This window comes from Crassostrea angulata, chromosome 6 (genome assembly GCF_025612915.1).
Source record: "Crassostrea angulata isolate pt1a10 chromosome 6, ASM2561291v2, whole genome shotgun sequence".
In the NCBI taxonomy this organism is placed as follows: Eukaryota; Metazoa; Mollusca; class Bivalvia; order Ostreida; family Ostreidae; genus Magallana; species Magallana angulata.
Window position 1 is genome coordinate 10,397,145 of NC_069116.1, and position 24,027 is coordinate 10,421,171.

General features: G+C 33.5%; 2 protein-coding genes across 2 annotated transcripts; one reads left to right on the plus strand and one right to left on the minus strand.

The window, feature by feature from the left end:
- Positions 1-4,465: 4,465 nt before the first annotated feature.
- Positions 4,466-13,333, minus strand: LOC128190025 (ubiquitin carboxyl-terminal hydrolase 30-like). Its single transcript, XM_052861894.1, has 8 exons — positions 13,148-13,333; positions 10,487-10,651; positions 9,884-9,984; positions 9,139-9,222; positions 7,462-7,665; positions 7,096-7,254; positions 6,597-6,781; positions 4,466-5,687 (listed from the first exon to the last, which is right to left on the minus strand). The coding sequence occupies exons 1-8, from the start codon at positions 13,245-13,247 to the stop codon at positions 5,291-5,293; spliced, it is 1,395 nt and encodes a 464-aa protein (XP_052717854.1). The 5' UTR covers positions 13,248-13,333; the 3' UTR covers positions 4,466-5,290.
- Positions 13,334-13,741: 408 nt separating this feature from the next.
- LOC128190307 (MAP kinase-activated protein kinase 5-like) lies at positions 13,742-22,295 on the plus strand. Its single transcript, XM_052862325.1, has 12 exons — positions 13,742-13,896; positions 14,241-14,314; positions 14,594-14,767; positions 15,135-15,333; positions 15,723-15,818; positions 16,882-16,959; positions 17,130-17,317; positions 19,100-19,214; positions 19,687-19,814; positions 20,182-20,294; positions 20,467-20,568; positions 21,525-22,295. Exons 1-12 carry the CDS (start codon positions 13,855-13,857, stop codon positions 21,626-21,628), a joined length of 1,413 nt encoding a protein of 470 aa, XP_052718285.1. The 5' UTR covers positions 13,742-13,854; the 3' UTR covers positions 21,629-22,295.
- Positions 22,296-24,027: the final 1,732 nt, after the last annotated feature.

The following is a 24,027-nucleotide window of genomic DNA, read 5'->3' on the forward strand; positions in this document are numbered from 1 at the left end:
TCCAATTGATGAGTGTTATACGCCATTTATTATTTTTTTTGTATTGTACAAATGATCGTTGGTAGCAATTGGTACGAATACGTTTGGAACCAAATACATCATTCATATAATTGTAATAATTAATAATAGCAAAAGAAAAAAAAAAGAAAGAAAGATCCCACCAAAATGATAATTTGATGGTTTTTTTTTAATTCTTACACTACAAGATGGTTTGACGAAATGTTCTCTCCACACCAACAAATTCTATCTCATTCTTAGACATAACGAAAAACCCTGCAACTGCAGTCAGAGTTTTTTAAGTAGGCCTGCACTTTCTTCAAAATATTTTGATTTACACCATGAGAAGTTAAAAGACAGTCAGTTTGCTTAGAGGATATATAACGGTATCAGTTAAATGGAACCATTGTATTATGGTAATTACATGCACGAAAAGAAAAATTAGGTTAAGATTTGGGAAAGTCTTTGGTTGATAATTCAGACCAAACCTTGCATGCTAGTACTATACTCTTGTTAACATGACAAACTTTCAATTTTGAATTTTGAATATGAAGATACATGTAAATAGTTTAATAAAAGAATAAGCGATATGTCAAACAATGCTTAATTAGATCATGGAATATGTACAGTTAGTCCTTTTTATCTGCGTATCTGGGATGTTTAAGATGTGGAAACACCTTATCAAATTATTGACAGAGGAGAAGGCCAAATGCTACAGTGCAGTTCGCATCACTTGTCTCTCCCTTGGCGATTTCTATAACAACTGTAATTATGTGAAGATTAACGGGAAAAAGCAACCATGGTTTAATTCAAAATCAGCAGAAATAGCTCCAAATAAGCTAGATCATATTGCACTCTTCTGCTGTTGATCATAAAAATCTATATTTGTTTCTGCTAGCACTTAAAATCATTGGTAATAACGAAGGATATCAAAGGTGGTGAAGGGATTCGCAACCTATGCGTTAAAGCAAGCAATTATGGAATTTATATTGGGTTTGGAGAAAGAAGAACACAAAATATAATGAAGGGCGTGAATTGGTTTACCGCGAATCAAAATTATGAAACATCGCAATATTGGAACAAAATTACAGTTTCTTTATCTCGTGAAAGTCAAGATTGTAAGTGTTCATGCAGTGATGTTACAACGTTCTGTGATGCAAGTGTTGGATGAAATCTGTTCCAGTTCTAATAATAGAGGCGTATATAGGAACGAGCGAGAAATAAAGTTTGGCTATAAAAAAAAAGCATGATCTGTATATGCGTACATATTGTTTCCGATCCATTCAAAGTATATGTTTTATACAATAAAAATGTTCAATTTATGCGTACATAGTCGAACGTTCTCTTTATGAAAGTTACTTACACATGTCACTCTGACTACCGGTCTTTCTACGGCTGATATCTATATTACCTTATAAAAATTATTAGTATATAAAAGGTGCGAGTTACTGATATTTTCTTCTCAAATGGGAAACTATTTTGTTGAAAATAAACTGATTTTTTTTTTACATGTTTCTGGTCTCAGCTGTTCTTTGCAATATTTATTGTTGTAATTGTTGAGAAAATGGACGCATATTAGACTATTATTAACCAATCAGTAAAATCTTTGTTCTGTTAATGTGCATTAACTCGGAGGAAATCGCCGCCCGCAAAACTTGATACAACCTTAATCTAAAGAATACTACATTTCTTAAATTCCGCTGTTCTGAGGTTATTTAAGTAGTTTGTCTTCAGGGGAAACAGTCATCCCAGTACAAGGGAGTCGTTACCGAAAGGCGGCACGGAGTAATTGATTTATTGTTCAAGAAAATAAATATTGCAACTGCTCTTCGAGATTATTTGGGTTTTCTTCGTTTTTCCAATCGATTGCCATATTACAATTCCAAGGAAGTATTTCATTTGGACCGTTTGCATTTCATAAATGATCAGGGCAACGCGCGACGGAATTCTGAATTCTCTAGAGATGGTTTGGAGACAGAAAGTAACATGATGTATCCATCTACTCAACAATGGTGCTGTCACCAGAATGCATATATGCGACATCGGGCTTTCTTAAAGCTTAAGGCTTGTAACAATCTATGTTATATCGTCTTACTACAAAAGGGTATTAATGTACTAATTATGCAATTTGGATGCTTTGGTGTATTAAATAAATTTCCAGTTTAAATGAAAACAGTGAAACTTTAAATTTATGCTTTTGAGTGCGCTCCTGCACATATCTCGAAATCTTTGTTGTTGTATATTGACCATGTAGACAGGGTCCAGCTCATACTCACTACCTGCACGTATTCGGTACACTGGTATCTGGACGTCTGTTGACTTTAATTAATAATCATGTAAATGCACTTTTCTCCATTGACAAATTTTGTCAAACCAAACGCACTCTGGCAGATTTCCCGTTCATGTACTAGTTTTTTCAAGGTATCATGCAAGGAGGTCTTCTATTCACCCTTCTCCACATACTGTTTGTCACCAATCTGCTCCAAAAAATCTTAACACGTCGATTACTATCACATTACAGCTTAACAAGTTCAAACCCAACACTATACGCTGACAGCATCTCTTTTGTTTGCGCTTTCGCCCAATACCCCAAGGAACATCGTACGATTGCTCCACACAAGGGGGATTAAAATTCAACGCAGACAAATCTAGCATGCTAAAATATTTCATCCACAAGAGACCCTTGTCGATTTTTTTTTCTTTACATGGCAATTTTGTGAATCGCAAAACATAAAATAAATAATTTAGACATTATCTTGCAAACTTAAATAATGAAATAGTTTAATGCCCAAAGAAAGGTAAATGCACTGATTTGTCTTCAAAATATGTGAGCATCTGAATCCAGAATTTGTAGCTAAACTGTACACAAAAGTCGCCTTTCTCTCTGTTTTCTTTGGATAGGAGTTGTGATGTACGTGACGTATGTCAACAATTTGTTTCAAATCTTAACACCTGTAAGCAGGATCATTGAATTAATTTATGAATTAATTCCAGACATATTTTGCTTCACTTCAAGAACACCTATTGCTCCACCAAAACAAATGCTTCATTCCTTAAAAATCTGGAAATAGTTGAAAAATCCACAGCGACCAACCGCCAGTAGTTGTCAGTCCTCACGTTGAATCTAATCAACATCATTCATGCAGGAAAACCGCTGTTGCTCTTTAGAAAATTTCTGCGAAGTGGAATTGTACATTTTTATATCAAACTGTGGACTCTTGAGACACGTGCTAATATTTAACTTATCTTTTACAAATGGTTTTGAACATGTCACACCTTATGTGCAGAAACCTTAGGGAAGCCTGATGGGATATCATCGTTAGTTAACGCATTCAGGATTTTGTGGTATATGTCGAAGGAATGATCACCTATTTTTAGGGGATCGAAATCGTTTTTATTTTGTCGCTAAACTCTTGCTTAAGATTTAAAGTGGATGCGACCACGTATTATATAGAAGTCTCATCATGCAATTATTTTCTGTTTTAGGACTTTTAAGGACACCTACATGTACATGGACTTCTTTACATTGAACCAAAGTTCAAGTGTTCATCCAGTACAGTGTATTTACTATATGAAACAAACACATTTATTTGTCTTGCAGTCGAGGTGACTGATTTCCTCTTAACTCTCAAATAGTTAAGAACGATGCGTTAACCTTGACCTCTGATTGAGACCCGAGACCTTGACCTAAATATCACAAACACTTCCGTTTTGGTTGAATTTCGCTCAGAGCTGTTGGATTGTTTTAAGTTGCCAATGGAAATGACGGTGCACTTATTGAAGAGAAAAATTAAATCGGATTAATGTTTCCTCCGGTTTGCTTAATATTTTAATTGAAGATAATGTCGAGAACAAAATAAACCGCAAATTTAAAGCAAGTACGATCAGTCGTAGAAACAATGCAAACACCAATATTCTATCGACTCTGGCTGTTTTCTAAATGCTCATTTCGGCCATGTTGAGTTTTTGTCTTTTTTTTTAAACTATCAACAAAGACTAATATGAATCATAAAATATTGCCTATCATATTAGGCACGCGCAGAAGAATACCAGTTATTTCAATTTCTGTCGTCTTAATTATTTTCTCTGTGCTATGAATTAAAAGACATCAGTTACGAAATGTTGAAAAATTTGCATTATTTTATTTCGTAATTTTCAAATTATTTTATTTACATGAATCAGGATAAATGCTTAGAAATTTTGTTGTGTACATGTTCTTCTTGTTTATACGTCAATATTATGACATTGTAAATGTGTTTCTGCATTAGGAGGAAATTATGAATGAATGAATGTATTAAACTGATCATTGGACTACACAAAACACTAGGCATATCCATTCAAGTAAATGAATTTATATTTATTTTTAAATATCTGTTAATCGAAAACTTTTATTCCTTACAAGTTATTTACTTCTAGTGATGTCAAAACAGAATTTAATGATGAGACAAATTAAAAACAATTAACAAGGTTAAAAATGAAATCCAGTTTTTATATATCCAATTTCATTACTTTATATGACAGTAGCACTTTAGTAACAACTTATAACAAGGTAATCTTTACAAATGAGGCAGCATTTTGAAATAAATAATCAACAATAACAATGTGTAAACATGTATATACATTGTATTATCCAATCACTCTACTGCAGCTGTTTGGATATGCTAGCATTCATTATAATCAGACAAAACACACATACAATTTCCGCTTTACTTGCACTGGTAATGCATCAAAAATACTTTCATCTTAAAAGCAGATTTCAAACTCAATCTACTTTATACAAAATCTATCTTTAAAACCAATACATGATAAGTACCGCAATTACACATTTGACTCAAATGTGTTAGCACACATTTAAACATTGTGCATTTTGACAGGAATTTTACATGCCATATTTATACATAGGCAAACTCTGATCAACAAAACTGTTTTTCTTAAAAAAAAAAAAATCATTCTTCTGACAGACTGCCACTGAACACTCTGACATTGCACACTGACCATGTCATGAACACATACATGTTTAAACATTGATGCACAAATGATTAAAACATTGAGAAATGTTGTAATCATAAATGCAAAACTATTGGAAGCAACACAGAGACATCTTACATTCTCACTTCATTCTTCACTTCAAACACACTTCATCCAACATCAGTAAACTAATTAAAAACACTCTTTATAAAATGGACATAAAAAAAATGTGGCATTCACTTAAAGGGCAGGCAGGTGTTTATTTGGAATCTTCTCTTGATATATGACAAGGATAAACAGAGAGAACTCCATTCAGGTGATGTAATTAGAGCCTCTCATACATCAGCATGTAAGCTTCTGCTGCTAACACATCCATCTTATTGGCTGGTACAACCTTTCTGTCCGAACAACACAGCCACTTGTCTGAGCGGCGCTTGCCCCTCACTGTATTAGGACTGCGGCGGTAGGTTATAAAGTGTCCAGACGAGATATTGCCAATGTGCACCACCACCGCACAGAGTCTGTAAGTGAGCGAGGAGTCGGAGGATTTACTGACACTGGCCGGGCCGTTGTGATTGACGTCTGAATCCCGGCTATGATCCTCCATCTGAGGCTGGATGAACAAGCCGTTCTGTGTTCTTCTGTTATCATAGTTCAGTGTTCTTAAGAGTGTAACAGAAGGTGCAGATTCAAAACTCTCAGTTCTAGGTTCACTGCTAGCTCTGTAACAAACAACAAATAAATCCATTAATAATAAATAAATATATTCCTATCAATAATGATAAAAAATCTATTAAAAAAATCTGCTATTCATCCATATTATATAATAATTTGCCAACACACCAAATAAATGCCCACAACTAATATAATGGTACACAAAAGTACAAGGTGATGAAATTAATGCTATTGAGATATAATTCAACCATTGCAAACATATGCCTAAAGTTACGAAACCCCCTATTTATTTTTCTTTTGGCAAACGCTGTACCAACATTATTCATACAAAGCTGAGACATAACTGTGTATTAAACTACATGTATGATCTTTGTAAATGTAATATTATAAATAATCCGCTGTGTTTATGTGGTCAAACAGAAGATGTGTATCATTTCTTTTTTTCTTGTAAAAAATACTCTAGAGCGAGAAACAACATGTTTGATCAATTGTTTATGTTAGATTTAGTCAATATTGATACTGATTTACTTTTATATGGCAACAACAACCTACCTTTACATATCAAAAAAAGTATTTTTGCTTCTGTACAAAAGTTTATAGACGAATCCTTGAGATTTAAATAATATTTCTTTGTGTATATCTATATCATATTCTCTTTTGTTCTATATTCATATGCATGACAACTATTGTTATATTTAAGGAGAGGAACTTGTAAGGTGTTAGAACTTGTTTCTGATCCTTTTGTTTAATCAATAAAATATGTTCAAAACAATATAATTCAACCTACTTCAACCAATAAAATTTCATTTTACAATGGGTCATAAATGTAATAAATGGATAAAAAGGTGATCATTTAGAAAACCAGACTGTTTCCATAAGGTAAGTGGACTCAATACACATATATCATTCTCTGAAACATTATGGTGTACAGCAAGTAGCTGCAGATAAGTCATTACCCGAAGAGGAACTGTTGGCCACCTCCAAGTACACCTTTCTTGGATTCCTTGGCAGCTACTTTATGGTACACATAGTTACTCATGTCCAGGATTTCTGGGAATGAAACAAAATCTTGTCTCTTGCAAGCTGATCCATCATTCAGCCATTGGCACCTCTGGATGTGAAAGACCAGGGATTGTGGGAGCTGGGTGAAGACAGATAAAGAGAACTATTTAAATATTGGAATCATGCCTAAAGAAAATCAAACAGGTATACTATTAAATACTAAATGCTATGGCATATATATCCTATGGAATCATTCATGCTCAGGTTAGCCAATCTTCTTGGATTGTTTAAAATGAATTGATTTGATTTGACTGAATCTCACATATTAATGATATCTTTAAAAGTCATCAAATTAGAGTGTGTGTATACATTTAAATATCTGGGTAATGACTTGGTTTTTCTTCCCCACAAAACAATATCATTCCACAGTAATTTTCAGTTCATTATTCCCACCTTTCCAATGGTCATTTTTTTCTTGAAGGTTGTCTTCTTGAGTGGCATTTTGCACCCAGCAGGCCTTTGTTTTAGTTTGCTACATCCCACACAATCCACATTACTCACTGTATCAACACTGATGTAGTGATAAAGCAGGGTCTCTAGACTGCGATCCACCTGTTATATTAAGCATGTAGATAGTTTATAAAACCTCCTTTTGCATATCTCAAAAAAAAAAAAACTATGTATAATTTTAATAAAGTAGATTTAAACTAATATTGTAATATTTGTATCAGTATCACAAAAATTGTCTTCTAAAAACTGAGTAAAATATTAAATAATGAGGGCAATAACTTCTGATAATGTAAACATCTTGGGGCATACCCAGACACTTTGAGGAAATGTCAAGGAAAGACTGTCGAAATGGTCGTATCTGACTGGATTCTTGTAGCCACATTCCATACACTCCAGCTGACTGGCTAGCAAGCCTTGGAATGGGTGGTCCATGGGGCGCTCAGGCAGGAGGGGGAGTGGACTCTCGATTCTGGACAAAGCTCGGTCATTCTCCCGAAACCCAACATCTGGGTTCTGTAAGTAAAGTCTACAGTGTAGTCATATAACTACTGATACAGCCTAGAATGCTCGAAAAACCCATAGAAAAGGGCTATCCATATAATAAGAGTCAATTGAAGTTCCCATTTTAATCAACATTTTGATTAAGATATTTAACATACATTATGTTTTCAACCCTTTTTGTTATCTATTTTGATGGCAGTACATGATGATGAAAATGACAGTACAGGTTTAGCAATTTGATAAAATTGATACTAAATTGTTCTTGAAAGATTTTCCTTTGGATGACATCAAGTGTAGCCTCGCAAATGGAAATTTCCAACAAATATTTCATGTAAAGTAACTTTACTAAAGATACATACATTTATGATATGAAAGATGCATGCTCAAGCTTGCACTCTATGTATTCAGAGTTCAATTTTCCACAAGGTTTGAATAGTCTTCAAATGGCCTTGACCATCAAGCTTTATTACATTACACAGGTCGAGACCACTATATTTTGTGACGTCGGCATAAATTTGCATACTAAATTAGCCATCTGTTTACTTTTATCGACAAACCAATCAGGTGAATGAGTTGCAAGGCATTGTGGGCTACTACAAGTTTCAGTGTATACAAAGCGTATTGAAAATATATACCATTTTGAATTGTCCTTTGGAAACTCATTATGAATGATTTTTCAGAATTTATGAAATTAATATGGACAGTTATGTCTGAACTTTAATTTCTATGCTCACATTTAAAAAATATTGCATATGAGGACTTATATCAACCTATTTAAATACCCCATTGTCACTGTTCAAAAGAGAGGTACGTCCTATAGAATTAGAAGCAGCGAGTACCGTTTTTTCACATGACATCCCATATTTAAAGCAACATTATTAGAATGCGCGTTGATATTTTCTTCAGGGACATTCATCAGAATGCTTCACAGACAAAATACTATATGCTGCACAGCTTGCGCTTCTGCGTTTGTATATTTGTGCATTTCTACTACCATGGCTATTCACGTATGTTACAAATGTACAGTTACCTGTATTTATTTCTAGTGCACAATGATAAAGTCACCAATACACAACTGTGCAGTTTTTTCTTATCAAAACCTGTTTGTACTTGTATGCGTATGTTTGTCAGTCGTTTGATACTGATCATTTTTGAAGCAACAATTGATCAACTAAAACAACAGTATTTTTCAATGTGAGCATGGAACAAAGTTAATGGTACGTAATCTTTCCTTTTTTACCTTCTAAAGTAAAAATCAAGATGTACAAACATTCCGGCAAGCAATTAAATATTGTGAATAAAACAGACAAAAACCATGTGCGTCTGTTTAATCGTAGACACGTTGTAGACCGTCATGCATTGCAACTCATTCACTGGATTGGAGAATCTGTTTGACGAAAATACTGTCACGTGTTAAATAATGCTATCCATATAAGGTAGTGTACCCGACCTGTTACACAAGAGTGTCTCTGTTTTTAACCGTACCTCGAACAAGGGGACAACTCCCGGGTAACTCATGGTCTCTTCTGTGATTGTCTGAGTCAATACATGAAACATTTCATGTGCATCCTGTTGGAAAAAATATTAAAGTTTTTGGGGTTAAAATACATAAGTATCTGCTTACTAACAATACAATAACTAGAAAATCTTCCTAGATAAATTGAATAAGGAGGCTAAATGGTCAACAAATTCACCTTCCAATCTGCCTTTAACTTTCAAATATTATATTTTGGGCCATAAATAAATAAAATATTTCAGCTTTGAAATTTAAACATTTTCGTATATCTTGAAGTAGCACTCTTTGTATAAAGGAGGTAGATGTAGCCACAATCATCCAGCCCTTTTAAGTTGGATGTAAAATACTGTAAATTCCTAATTAAACGCGAGGAATTAATATCCGCGTAAAATCGCGAGAAGCCCGTCTCGCGAATTCTAAAATCTCGCTTTTAATTTTCGGACAAATGTAAACTACATGAAACTATGATAAAATTTCGGCATTCGCAATTTTATGTTCTCGCGATTTGATGGAAAATCGTTGAATCGCGGAATTAAGTACTCGCGTAAAATAAGGAATCTACAGTAACTCAGATCTATAAAACAATTATTCAAGAAATAAGAATTGATTAATTTTGAGTTCTCAGAAAGGTCACTATAAAGTATATACATGTAACAAAACAAGTTTTATATAATTCTACAATCAAATTGGATTTTAAAAAGTCAATATTTTTACCTGTTCTTCAGGAGAGATGCACCATCCTTTGATTAACAATGTGTTGAACACATAATCTGGGCTATGAACATCATCATAAAATTCTGTCTCATTGTTCAACACTAAAAATAACATAAAAATTACTCCAATTTACACATCACTATAAAAATGCATATGCAACATGCATACTCCTTTTTTCAAGTCAAAGGTTGTATAATTATCTCTTTTTAATCTGATTTAATGCACTAATTCTCTTTTGTTATAATCATAAATTCTTTATTTCAAAACCAATGTACACAAATTTTACAGCATATAAGTAAATACTTAATTTGCTTTTAGAAAGCAGATAAATGGACAAGCTAAGCATAATTCAGTTACTGTGGAATCATTTAAATTCGTGGGGGCCGATTTTTGTGGAGTGTGACTTTTTTGCTCATTCATGGGGATGTAATTTCGTGGATGCGTCGGTTACTGATTCAGTAACAAAGATAATTCTATCTAAAATTGTTTTCGTTGAGGATTTAAATTTGTGGGTAAGGAATACCCACGAATACCACAAAAATTGAGCCACCACGAATTCTAATGATTCTACAGTATACCACAACAATATAAATCCTAATGTACCTTTGATGACATCATTAAGTGTCCTGGTGAGAGAGGGGGTCTGCAGATGTCCACTGTTCACATAGTCAGACAGCCAGAGCCTTACTCTCGAACATGAGGCCAGCCCTTGGAGCACTGAGTTCAGAAAGCAGGTATTACCCAGATTTTCCAGTCCCGGGCATCGATCTGCACAAACAAAATCAAAACCAAGTTAAACCAGGTTACCTCTTGTTGGCGCCAGAAAATTCTTGCTCAGAAAAAAACATGTAAATATTAGTGTATGACAACTGTGTTAATGAAAATATAATGAACATGTGATACACTAAATAAAACATAAATATCACATCTACCCAATGAAATAGTTAGGAGCAGTAAAAAATAACGATAAAATGAGTCATTAGTTTCAATGTTAAAGGATCATAATTGCCAGGTCACCTTTACGAATGTATTCAACTTCCAAAAGTGCTTGGGCAAGTGTTGAGGTGGGAGGCTGTGCTGAGGCAGCTAAGGAGAATGAAGACTGGTAACATGAGAAGACAGTAAAAAGAGGACAGAATAAGCAGAAGTTCCAGTGAAGTGTAAGATGAAAAAGTTATATATGAACAGTAACAATTAAGTAAATAGAATCATTAGTTCCACTGTAAAACGATCATAAATGCCAGGTCACCTGGATAAATGCATTCAACTTCCAAAATTGATTCTGATTTAATGGACTCGGAGTTAGCTGCTTGGGCAAGTGATGAGGTGGGAGGCTGTGATGAGGCAGCTAAGGAGAGTGAAGATTGGCAACATGAGAAGACAGTAAAAAGAGGACAGAATAGGCAGAAGTTCCAGTGAAATATAAGATGAAAGAGAACCTTACAAATTGGAGAGTATCAATAAAGATATTTTCTATTCAGTGAGACTGATGAAAGTAAAATGGTTTTTTCAGAGAAATGTGATAAATTATGTCTGATATATAAAGAATAACATAAAGATATGACAAGTGTTAAAAATAATCATTAGTGATATGATACCATAACCATGAGCTTAGACATGTTATTTTTCAGATGGAAGTAAATCTTGATTCATTCCTTCACCGGTAACTAGATGTTCACCTGGTACTATACAGAGAGGAGTTTTTTCTTTGGTCTCATCTTCAGCAATTCCTCCTTCTTCTGTGCAAGGTTTAACATCTTTAGGAGTGCTGAACAGAAGGGATGCTAAGGAGAACCCCTTTGCAGCTAAGATAAGGAGGATGACAGCAATATAGAAATGATGATTATGGAAAGGAAAGTAATGAAAAGAGGGTTGACAAAATGCTGATAAAAATAGAGGTCTACCAAAAAAAAAAAAAAAAAGTGATGTCCCATATTGGACATCCACTTCAATTATCAAGAGAGTCATCTAGAAAAGAACCATTTCACATCCACTTCAATAAGCAGTGATTTTTTTTTTTTTGTCAGATAGCTGAAGTAAGTAAATTAATAGCGAGCAAAGCGAGCTTTAATTACCAGTGTGCGTGGAGAAAAAGAATGAGCTAAACCTATAGATTCATCAAACAAAATTTTTTGTCCACGTCCCATAATGCTCTCTAATGTTTTCACCCGTGGTGCTATGCCAAAAATGGCCAACATTTAACTCGTAATTTACGGTGTCTTGAGGTTTGATGACACGTTCTGAGTACTGAACAAGCTTCGGCGAGACCCAAGAGTTTTGTTACATGCTTTAATACCTTCATATTGAGTCAAGATACGTAAACAAAGACAAAAAAGTTCATGGATGACGTCACAGTGCTCTCGCGCTATATTTCCCACGATAAACTAGAGGTAGATCAAACATCTGTAATGCGTGTACTAGCAATTTACGTATAGACTGCGGTACCTGCCTCAGATGATGTTTTTATTTTTTTGGTTTTGACAGAGAGATTAAATATACACTAGCAAGAGCCATACTCTACTGTCATATCGATTAAATTTTAAGCTAATTTTGCATGCATGTTCAGTAAATATTAGTATCATACGTTTTGACACACTGATCACATCTCCCCAAAAGTAAAGAACGCTTTTAGGTGGAAACAAATCTATGTATTTTGTAAGAATTTTTTAAACTTAGAAATCTTATAATTCTCTCTCTCTCTCTGTTTATCTTTCTTTCTTTCTCCCTCCCCCTGTCTGTCTCTGCCCTCTCTCTGCCTTTTGCTCTCTCTCTCAAATTCTTTTTATAGTTGATAAATTAATGACATGACAATGATGCAAGGTATGTGTAATTCTTGCTATAGCTGCGCTCGCCAAAACGGTAGCATCGTAAAACATATTATTGTCTTAGTCAATAATTGATAACTGCATGTAGACTTTAAAAAGAGCAATACCAATAGGAGAATAATGTAGTACTTTTATAAATATTGTATGGAGATATTCTTACATCATGTATGGATTTATGGTTAATAATTGATGATAATTTCACATATTTTATGTTCTAATGTGTGTGCTGCCAACTGATGCAACAGTCAAAGGAAGTTATGTTAACAGGTTAACTCTTGGCAAGTTGGGGGGGGGGGGTATTAAAATGCTTCGTTTTGTTATGATTTCTTAAAACTTTTGATAATAACCGTATGTGTAAAACATCAATTTTCCATGCTATAGATTGATGATATAAAATAGTTGCTATACTGATAACTAATTTTTAACCCTAATATTTTACCTTTTTTCTTGTTTGATTTACTAGATGAAGTCCAGAAGACATATGCACCTGATATGACTGCAGCTGTAATGCCACCAAATAACCAATACTTTCTATCCATTGTCAACGTGACACCTTGAACATCTTTCGAGTTCAGAATATAAACTACCACGGTAACGATTGTGACTGGTGTTTAAACCCTTTTTGTTTCAGACCGGAATTTTGACACTCTGGCTCTTCATATTTTACCCTTGTTACCATTATTTGCTCTTAAATAACATCATATTTTTTTCAAAAATATAGATATTTTTAAGATGATAACATACTGAAATAAGTATGTAACACAATTTCATGTTGCGACGCAATGTCAAAAATGGTCCGAAATGTATAAGCCTGCAAATTTAGTGAGAACCTCTTTCAGCCTCCATTGGAACATTCCATTATCAGTAAGGGGTTTGAAGATAAAAAGAAAAAGCTTAAAATAAATACAATACAAAAATCTCCTTAACAAATTACTATTTTGAGAAAAAAAGTGTAACTTTTATACTTAGTTTTCAAAAAAAAAATAAATCTTGATGGATTTTGGGTTTTCCAAATTTTATTTGTATTGGTTATCCCCATTCAAAGTGAAAGTAGCCATTACACTTCCTTTTAAGCAGAACGTTAATAACAGTAAATGTCAGAATCTCTTTTAGTTCAGAAATATCCGTCTTTTATTATAAATTAGGATGTCAGGCTCCAGCGGTGGATGTGACAATTTCAACATTAAGGTAAGAATGTAATTAAAAAAGATAATTAAACTATATTCATTATTGACATGCACATTGTCATACATGCACGATATTTCATCACTTGTACAGGTATCAATCGCCCACATGGGTTACACATAATAGCACGTTTGGAATATAATATCCAAAGTTGTATAAAAATTTGAAGTGCTAAGATTGATTTTTTTCCTTTTGGTCTATAATGTTAAAAAAATCTAAATGATAATGAATGCAATTTAATTTTTAAGACTCCTAATGAACAATTTTAGATAAGTGATTTGTTATTTGATTTTCTTCCTTCTTCCTCTTTCTGTGAATTAGTAACAAATACTGAATTACAATTTCAGACACATTCTATAACAGATGAATACATTGTCTTGTGGAAGGAGAAGCTAGGAACTGGTATCACAGGGCCAGTCAGGTAATAAATAAATAAACCAAGTTTAATCAAAAGAACCTTATTTGGTTCACCTATATCAATGCTCAGTATGTTTGTAATTATTATTATTATCTGGGTTTTGAAATAAAAGAAAAATTGTCTGTAATTAACTCACAATGCATCAAACATTAACAACTCATGCATACGGAACAATTTACATGTATGCATGTTTCTTGTCACTTTTAACTCTTACCTTGCTCTAAAAGATTTGTTATTACTGGTAATCAATGTTAGAATAACATTTAAAACTGGTAATTTCAGACCATGCATCAAGAAAGACACCAGGGAAAGGTTTGCCTTGAAATGCTTGATGGATGGTCCTAGGGCCCACACAGAGGTCAAACTACACAGACTCTGCAGTGACCACTCCAACATTGTACGTGTACTCGATGTCTACGCTAATGATGTTCTATTTCCTGGGGACCCCCACCCCAAGTAAGCCAAACTTTTGTAAGCTTAAGGTCCTTATGTGAATTTGATGGGCACATGAGTGTATATTCTTTGTTCTTGTGATACTCTGCTTATTATGCAAGAATTATTTTGATTCATGTTTTCTGCATGCTTTTGAATAGTTGGCAATTTAAAATCATTTTCAAATAGTAGGTGAAAAAAATTATAACATTATATTCATTTTGGTAACAGGACTGTTGTTTGTTTCAATCCTTTGCCTTAATACCCTTTCTTATCATTCTCAACTTTTCTGAGATAGGGTTATATACATGTATTTTACAATTTTTTATCAACCACTGTTAAGAACATTTTATATGTTTTAAACATTTTTGAAATATTTTTATGTTTTTAGAGCACGCTTATTAATGGTAATGGAATTTATGGAGGGAGGGGAGCTTTTTGATAGAATCAGTAAGGAAAGTGGGTTCACTGAAAGAAAGGCTGCTAAGTACCTCCGCCATATCACAGAAGCAGTATACCGGTGCCACAGTCTTAATGTTGCCCACAGGGACCTCAAACCAGAGAACCTCCTGCTGAAAAATAACTCAGAGGTATTCCACAATTGTTTGTTTATATTAAAACCATGAACAAAACCATCTACAGGGAAAATTTTACCCTTATTTATTTTTATCCCATTCACCCTATTTTGACTGTGGATGAATTTAGAAAGGGGCTAATTGAAACCTTTAAACCACAACATTGTTAGGATGGATTTAAAATAGAGTGAAATCTTTTACAACGTTAATTGGATGAAAAATTAGCTCTGTATACAGTAGAAAATACTATTTCTTTTTGGGTTTTAAAAAATGTTTACTCTTTCAGTATCAGATTAATACTGTACTCTTTCAAAGATGTCTGAAGAAATTAAGAAATATTAAAAGCATATGCTTTATAGCAAGGGAATCTTGTGGAGAAATGTAAAGTTTTTGTATTCTTGCAGGATGCAGAGATAAAGCTGACTGACTTTGGCTTTGCAAAGGTGGATGATGGTAATTTACAGACCCCTCATTTCACCCCTTATTATGTTGCACCTCAGGTATTCAACATTAATCCATTTTTTAAATTAATTTTTAGCCTTTCTTTATCATAACCATGCTTCATCTGATCAAAATCAAGAAACTGGTAAAGTTTATGAGCATTGCTCACCCGTGGCTCTAAAATATTAGTGAATGATTACAACTTAACGTAACTATTGGTATTTGTGCAGTTCTGGAATATTAATTTCTGCATAGAGTGTAACTGGAAGTGTTTTTCTTGCAATGGATAGTTTTATCATTTGGATTTTTCCTACTTTTCTTTTTCTAGAGAAATGTGCATTGCTTTGATCAATAAAGCAAACAAAATTAAGACTCAGTCACACCCCAATGGATAATGCTAACAAATGTCCATCAGCAGTTTTTTTTTTTCAATGTCTTTATATAAATTTACATGCATTTTGTGTTCCTATCCTAATTCTTCAATTATGTTCAATAATGGGAAGGTTTGGTGGAAATCTTTTATATTTGCAGAGAGTTTTGAGCATTTTCAAAACTTAAACTGGACAGCACCAGACTATGGTCCTCTTAAAGTATGGCATTTATGAATGTGTGTTTATATTTGGAACTCATGCAGTTCTTTTTCTGTTCTTGACCAATCTGCTCCCCTTGATTTCCACGGCATCCAAGTCACAACCAGAGAACTACCACCTAAAAAAAGGATAAATCTTGGTTTATAAATAAGGCTTTCCTAGACATTAGTCCTCAGCTCCAAAACAGTTTCTTCAGTTGCTCATGTGTTGGACATTTTGTTGTTTTAACTGATATTTCTTTATGAATGAAATTGTGAAAGTCTGTTAGTTGACATATCCTTCTTCTAGTAATTCTAGTTCATATTTATTTTGAATTTATAAACAAATTGTAAGAACCTCTGATATTGGAGGGTACCCCATGTACCAGTACTTTAATAGATGGACAGTCAACAGACTGCATTTGGTCGCAGGTTTTTAATTTTTTTTCTCTGTTAGCATTATCCCATCCCCATGAGGTGTGAAAGGGTTATCAGTTTTGATATTTTTGTTTTCAGATAGAACCTCATATTAGTAATCTACATTTTCTTTGTAGGTATTAGAGGCTCAAAAATACAAATCAAAACAGAGAAAAGGAGTTATACAGACTTCCAAACCTTATACTTATGACAAAGTTTGTATCTAGCATTTATGATAATAAAACTAATTCAAGTATAGCTGTTTCATTGAAAAGATTAACATAAAGATATGCAGTTTATGTATCAGTTTTTATATGAAGCAGTTCTTGCTTCCATGTTATGATATTTATTGTTGTCTACAGCAGGGTTGTTATTTCTTTGGCAGAGCTGTGATATGTGGAGTGTAGGAGTCATTCTGTATATTATGCTGTGTGGTTACCCCCCTTTTTACTCAGAAACTCCATCCAGACACATCACCTCAGAAATGAAAAGAAAAATTCTTTCAGGGAAATATGAATTTCCTGAAGAGGACTGGAAGTTCATTTCAGATGCAGCTAAAGATGTTGTCAGGCGGTAAGATTTTTTTGTGGGAAGTGCTGAATTATAAACATTTAACACCAACTTATCACACAATCTTAAAGCTGACATGAATTCATCAATACGCATTATTTCCCTTTTATCTCCGACTACAGCGATATTAGTTGTCGATTTCTATTGTTCTGCTCATCGCTACACACCCCCTATATAAGGCTTAGAGCACTATTCATGCTTCACCGCATTCAGGTATTTCATACATCTGAACACGTAACCTTGAACGAAAAGACGGGAAGAAACGCGTTTTGAACAAAAATAATATGACAACCACTGCACTGACAAGGAATATCCAATGAACAACGCAACAAGACAGACTGAAATCCAGGCACATATACTTCAAAAATCCTCGATACTTGTAGACTGTTTTCCTGTTATGTTATAACATTGCACATGCGCAACCACACACGGTGGTGGCAGATCGAGCAATGTCAATGAAAGCATGGATTTTAGAAACGGAGCGTTTTTGTAGAAATCGATGGAAACGAGTCGATGTCATGTTGTTACTTTCTTGGATTTACTATCATTTAGCTACTGGGTTAAATTTACTGGTAGTGCCACCAGGGTTTTCAAAAAGATGCAGACGTTGTGCACTCTGTATGAACGACACACGTGTTCGATGTGAAGTAAGGCAGCACTGTCTGTGCAAAATAATCCGGATACTAGTTATAGTACCTTGGAAATTCTTTCAAAGAATAAATATATTTTGTATTTAATTGATTTTTCTTTCCTTTATTCTGTATTACAAACATTTTACTAGAATGTGAAGTTCATGCATTTAGAAGTCCTTGCAACCTGAATGCCTCGATCGGAAAGCAACCGACCGTAACTTTCTCGACCGGTATATATACCCCAATGGCAGTAGAGGAGCGATCGAAACTAATATGGCGACCAAATGCTTTTATGAATTCATGTCAGCTCTAATAGTAACATCAACAATGATCAAAGGATGTCACAGGATTGTGACGATTTAAGAATGCCATATCTCCTCTTTATTATAAAATTCACTCCCTTCGTATGAATATTTGTTTCACCAATTTCATGATTCAAAATTGTAATTACTGCAAGTCTCTTTAAATTGGGCATCATACAAAATAATTATCAAGATAAAATAGAAAAGGACCGGATATACAAGATTTGTAAATATTTATTGATGGCATATTGCTTTTTTAATATTATGCAGTCATAACTGCAGGATTACTATTTTTTGATACTGTTGATTCCCAATTACACGCGAGGAATTAATTTCCGAATAAAATCGCGAGAAGCAACCCTTGCAGATTTTAAAGTACATCTATCACTTATTTTTCAGAGAGTTTTAAACTATAGGATATTATAACAAAAATCTGGTGATCGAGATTTTAATATATTCTGAATCTCACAATTTGATACAAAGCATCTGAATCACAGAATTAAGTACTCACATAAAATAAGGAATTTACATTATTAATTCTCATTCATTCACAAGCACAAGATGTTTTTCCATTCTTGAATAAACCTTCAGACAAATTAAATTAAGAGGGCTGGATGGCTTTAGGGTATATTGATCTCTTTAAGAAGACCTTTGTATAAACATAGAAAAAAAATTGTTCACATTTTAAAGCTAAAATGTTTGGATTTTTTTCTCTGCATATATTAAAAGTTTATAGCTTATTAACTATCTTAATAAAAATAAATTAAGGTAGATCTGATGGTTAATTTGCTGACCACCCAGCCTCCTTTTAGACTTTGCGTTTATTGACAGTCACCTTTGCTGTTCTGCAGGCTCCTGCATGTGGACCCTGGCTGTAGGATGAATGTCCAGGAGCTGATGTCCCACCCCTGGCTCACAGATGCCCCAGACACGGTGCTTCAGTCCCCAGCCGTCTTCTCTAACAAGGTCAGGGGTCAGAAAAGTCATCAGTCTCCGAAAATTTACTTTTGATTAATGCTTGATTATTACTACTGGTATATAAAAACAACCTCAAGCCTACCGTAATTATGGATTTTTTGTGTGAGAAATGAAAGGTGTATGATAAGTGGTAAAAATGATTAACATAAAAATATACAATATATTTATACACTTATACATCTACTTATGTTATTAAAAAAACCCAAAAAACCAAAAAAAACCTTAAATTACAGTTCCATGCCTTTGATTATCTTTGAGTCACAGCATCCATTTATCAGTATTTACAATATGTGACAGATTTTTTCTTTCATGGACCAGTACATGCACTGTATCTAAAAAATAATTGAGCACTAAAACATGGAGTGACTATGTTTCAGGTAGTGAATTTCGGTGTAAAAGAATTTTTTTTTGTCGTGGAATTTTAGTACCGGATAATTGTACTGATTGAGTTATCTTACAGGAAGGATTAGAAGACATCAAGTTGGCTCATGCAGAACAACTCACTCAGATGAGATTGCCCGACGTATCTATCACACTCAAGTCTATTAACGAGTCCCAGAGCATCATTATCAGGAAACGCAAACATAGGTGTGAATTGACATTATATCTACCAAACTCGGGTTATCTTGTAAATTTGTTTGAACTTTCTGGTTGGACTTAGTAACTTCAGTCAAATCAAATACATAGCCTAAAGTCATGCATGCATATGTATGAATACATAAATTCAGAAATGTACTAATTCAGATCTATGCATACTTGTTCAAGTTGAAAAATCAATTTCCACCAAAATTATACAAGTTAATTAATAAACACTATTATGTGTTTGCAGTAAATATTATATTGGATTCAGTGTTTGATGTATATAATTTTATTTCATTTACCCACAAGTTTATATATTCTTCAACAATTGTGAATGTTTAATTGAATTTAGTTTTCAATTTTATTTTGCAAACAGGCAAAACAGTCAAGAAGAGAATAATGCAGAAACAAAACTAAAGATTAGAGAAAATGATCTGAAATTAAAACCACTACGAGATATCATTGCTTACTGTCTTATGCCACCAAAAGGTAAAAATTGAAATTATGAATATTCATTTTAAATCGCTGCATTTATAACCATGATAATTTTTAGATAATACAGTTTCATCATTCTCTCTTACAATAGGTGTGTTAAACAAAAATGCTATATTCATACTTATGATCAATTTGTATTGATGAAGACTGTTTTTTCTTCTTTCAGATGAAAAAGAAGGCATGTTGAACCGGCTGATATTGAATGCGGTGAACAGTGTGTGCTGCAACAACAAGCTCCTGTCAATACTAGAGCAGTGGTCGTGGGATGGTAGATATGATATTTAGTTAATATTCATAGTTCTTTATCTTAATATATTACATAAAATGTTTGTCACTGACTGTTTGCAGAAATAAGCCAACAATATCTTACATGTATGATGTATGCACCAAGGGATATATCTAAAGGTGATTCTGAAAATGTGGTAAAAAAACTTTAAAGTGCATAGAAAGTGAGGCAATGGTAAGAAAGCCTTCTATCCACTTGAAGAGGGCTTGATGGGCATGGCCATTTTTAGACAATATTAAATTCTTTGAGGAGAAGAGCCTTATTTAAAGCTATAGGAAATCTTTTAAATTTTAAAGCTATTCAAAATACATTAACATATGCATATATGGAATTCTTCTTTACTAAATGACATTTTGGCTAAAGAAATCATTTCTGAAGTTTTAAAGTAAATCCAATGGATAACTTTTTGACCATCCAGCCTCTTTAGCAACCCGACACATTTCTGTAGACAGTTACAAACCTCATAAGTGTTTCATTTTAACAAGGTCTATAACTTTTTGTATTTAAATAAATTGAAGAAAAAATAAAATGAGTAAGGACATTAAGGCAATGATGTTGTCAAGTATTATAGTATTTGCTACCTGCCAACTTTTAGAAAATATGATTTGAGATGTAAAGATTTTTATCCAAGATTTCATTAATTTTTAAATGGAATTTCCAATGGAAATGGCAGGCAGACTGGCCAGTTCACATAAAAAAAATCCCGATTTGCTGTCACATTGACAGCTTTTCACTTGTATTTATTGTTTTGGCCATTATAAATGTTAACAAAAGGTACATGGGCTACATCAGTCACCTGGGCAACAATGCCTTTTGAAAGTGAGCTAAAACAAACTTTACTTGAAAGGTAAAAATCACATTGAATCATAAATCATGTGAGATATCTATACATATCTGCTCATTAATATCATTTATTTCATGAATATTTTATCTTGTAGGAGAAAAGTTTCAAACAAAGGTTGAAAAAAGGAAATTTGCACAGCAGCTTAGTGAACTTGTGAAATCTATGACAGATGTCAATCCTGATGAGAGCAATAGCTGATGATATGTGAACTATAGATTTGTTTACAGTTCATAATGTCACACAATTATCATGACATGATTTTGTGAATGTTATATATCATGACTAAATTACCTAGGCGATGTCTTATTCATTAGCATAGAGCCATTTTTACTGAATATTAATGCCTTGTGTAGTTTTAATATCAATAACATTGAATTTTTTTATTTATATCCCTATAATGTTAGTGATAGTGTTCAGTATTATCTATTTTGAGTAAATATGGTATGGGACAATGAGCTGGAATACTGGTATGTCTGTGCAAGGAATTCATTTTCATGCTTGTTATTAAATTTGCTTACCATATTCCATCTCACTTCAGTGATATGAGTAATTGTTATCCCAGTGATTTCAGTAAAACGAAAAGCAAATACAAAGTCAACCAAAACTAGCATGTTATAACCAGAATTAAATTATTTGGATAGAGACGATAGGAGAGCCATGGTCTCTCCGGAATGCATAATAGGAATGTGATACTTTGGTACCGGTTATAAACATTGTGTACTATGTGGTCCCATGTTGTCAACGTTTTTAAGAGATTTTACAAATTATTTATTACATGCCTTCGATGTTGTGCAATTACTTTACGTTGTATTATTGTATACACATATTTACATTTGATGCTGACCAAATAAAAGAAGTTTAATACCAGGGTGTTAACTATTAATTTTGAAACATTAAAGTAGTTATGATAAATTCTATGTAATTAACCAGTATCATTAATTGTAATTTCAAGTTGCTAGTTTCAAATTTGATTTGATCTTTATACTGTTGGAAATTTCTGTTGCTGTCCATCAACAGTGGCTTATCAAAAACGCCACTGAAGGGTTTGATGACCTGGTACCGATTGCATTAGTTTGCGATATACTGTACATCTCGGATGAAAACTCTAAACTTGTTTGCTTAAAAAATTAAATTCAAATGCCGTCACCAATTATAATCTGAGAATCTTTTCATTGTTTTCTTCCGAAACGCATCTGAATATCAACGACAATATAACGTGGGAATTAGGGAATTATAGTGGAAACTATTCTAGGGATATTTAAGCAGGGATGATTTGACCCCCACGCAACTAAGTTGCGAGGAGTATGATGTTTTTTAACCCGTCCGTCGGTCAGTCCTAATTTTTTTTGTAAGCATAACTCCTCCAAAACCGGGATTTCCATCGAAAAAAACATCGTAAAAGTATTTAGGACACAATGTGTAGATGTGCATATTCCCATAAAATTATGATTTTATTATTTTTCAGGGATTTTTGGCACTTTTGAACTAAAATTTGGCCATATATTGAATATAGTATTGAACAATTTGTAAGCGGAACTCCTCTAAAACCGCTGCATGGAATTTCGATCGTGAATCTTTGTAGGCATTGAGGATAAAATGTGCTAATGTGCATATTATGAGGAAATTCCAATTCTATTATTTTCCTGGACTTCGGGTTTTTTAAAGTTATGAATGTTGGCCAATCATCGAATATACATGAACTGGGTTTTTTTTAAACCGCCACACGGAATTTCGAAAAACTTTGTATGTATTTTAAAGGACACAATGTGTAGGTGTACAAATTGTTAAAGACCAAAAATTTGCAGGAAGTTTTGATCTGATGACTTTTGAGATATGTCATTTATCAAATTATTTTATGTACATGTATTTTTAGGTCCCCTGAGTCACTCAAAATTGAGTTATCTTCTTTCGCTTGTTCATATTTAATAATTAATCATTAAATATAGTGTAATTGAGAAGTTGTATGATGAAAATAGTTATGCAAGTATTTTTTTATGAATTAAAACAAAAACAGTTTTTAAATTTTTTAAAATAAACAAGTAGACTTGTTAATAGTGAAGTAATAAGTAGTAAACCAGCCACCTTGTTTTAGTTTGTGAACCTAAAACCTGTTGTGAAAGTTAACACACCTGGGGAAAAAAATACTATATACGGAAGCTGTGCACCTCTTCAATAGTAGGTCATACACTCTGATATGAGCGATGGGTCTTGTGCTGAAAAAAAGGATTAAGAGTCCTTTTCACAATAATTCAATTAAATGCATTTATGAGACTGCTCCACAATTTTTTAAATGGGCTATGGTACTCAGGTGACCTTTAAGGCCTATTGGCCTCTTGCTATTTTACGTACATGTATTTAATGCATACCCTGCCTTTCATTATGTGTAGCATTGTCCAACTAATTGGAGAGCGTGGGGTATGTGGGCTTGCCCTTTTTTTCTTTGATTATCGTCATGAATCAACTAGAGTACATGCACATGTAACAATATATTAATATGTGATACATGCAAGCAGAGATACAAAATATTCTGCAGCGCAACATCACTAGAATGGTCCATATTTAATGCTGATATCACCAATTCTCTATTGTCAAAAGAT

Excerpts from the sequence above, each read along its gene's own strand:
- LOC128190025 (XM_052861894.1), bottom strand. The coding sequence starts at position 13,247 with ATGGATAGAAAGTATTGGTTATTTGGTGGCATTACAGCTGCAGTCATA. Across the intron at positions 7,666-9,138 it reads GAGTTGTCCCCTTGTTCGAG|AACCCAGATGTTGGGTTTCG; the intron begins GTACGGTTAAAA and ends CTTTACTTACAG. Across the intron at positions 6,782-7,095 it reads AAAAAATGACCATTGGAAAG|CTCCCACAATCCCTGGTCTT; the intron begins GTGGGAATAATG and ends GTCTTCACCCAG.
- LOC128190307 (XM_052862325.1), top strand. The coding sequence starts at position 13,855 with ATGTCAGGCTCCAGCGGTGGATGTGACAATTTCAACATTAAG. Across the intron at positions 14,315-14,593 it reads GGTATCACAGGGCCAGTCAG|ACCATGCATCAAGAAAGACA; the intron begins GTAATAAATAAA and ends TGGTAATTTCAG. Across the intron at positions 20,295-20,466 it reads CTGTCTTATGCCACCAAAAG|ATGAAAAAGAAGGCATGTTG; the intron begins GTAAAAATTGAA and ends TTCTTCTTTCAG.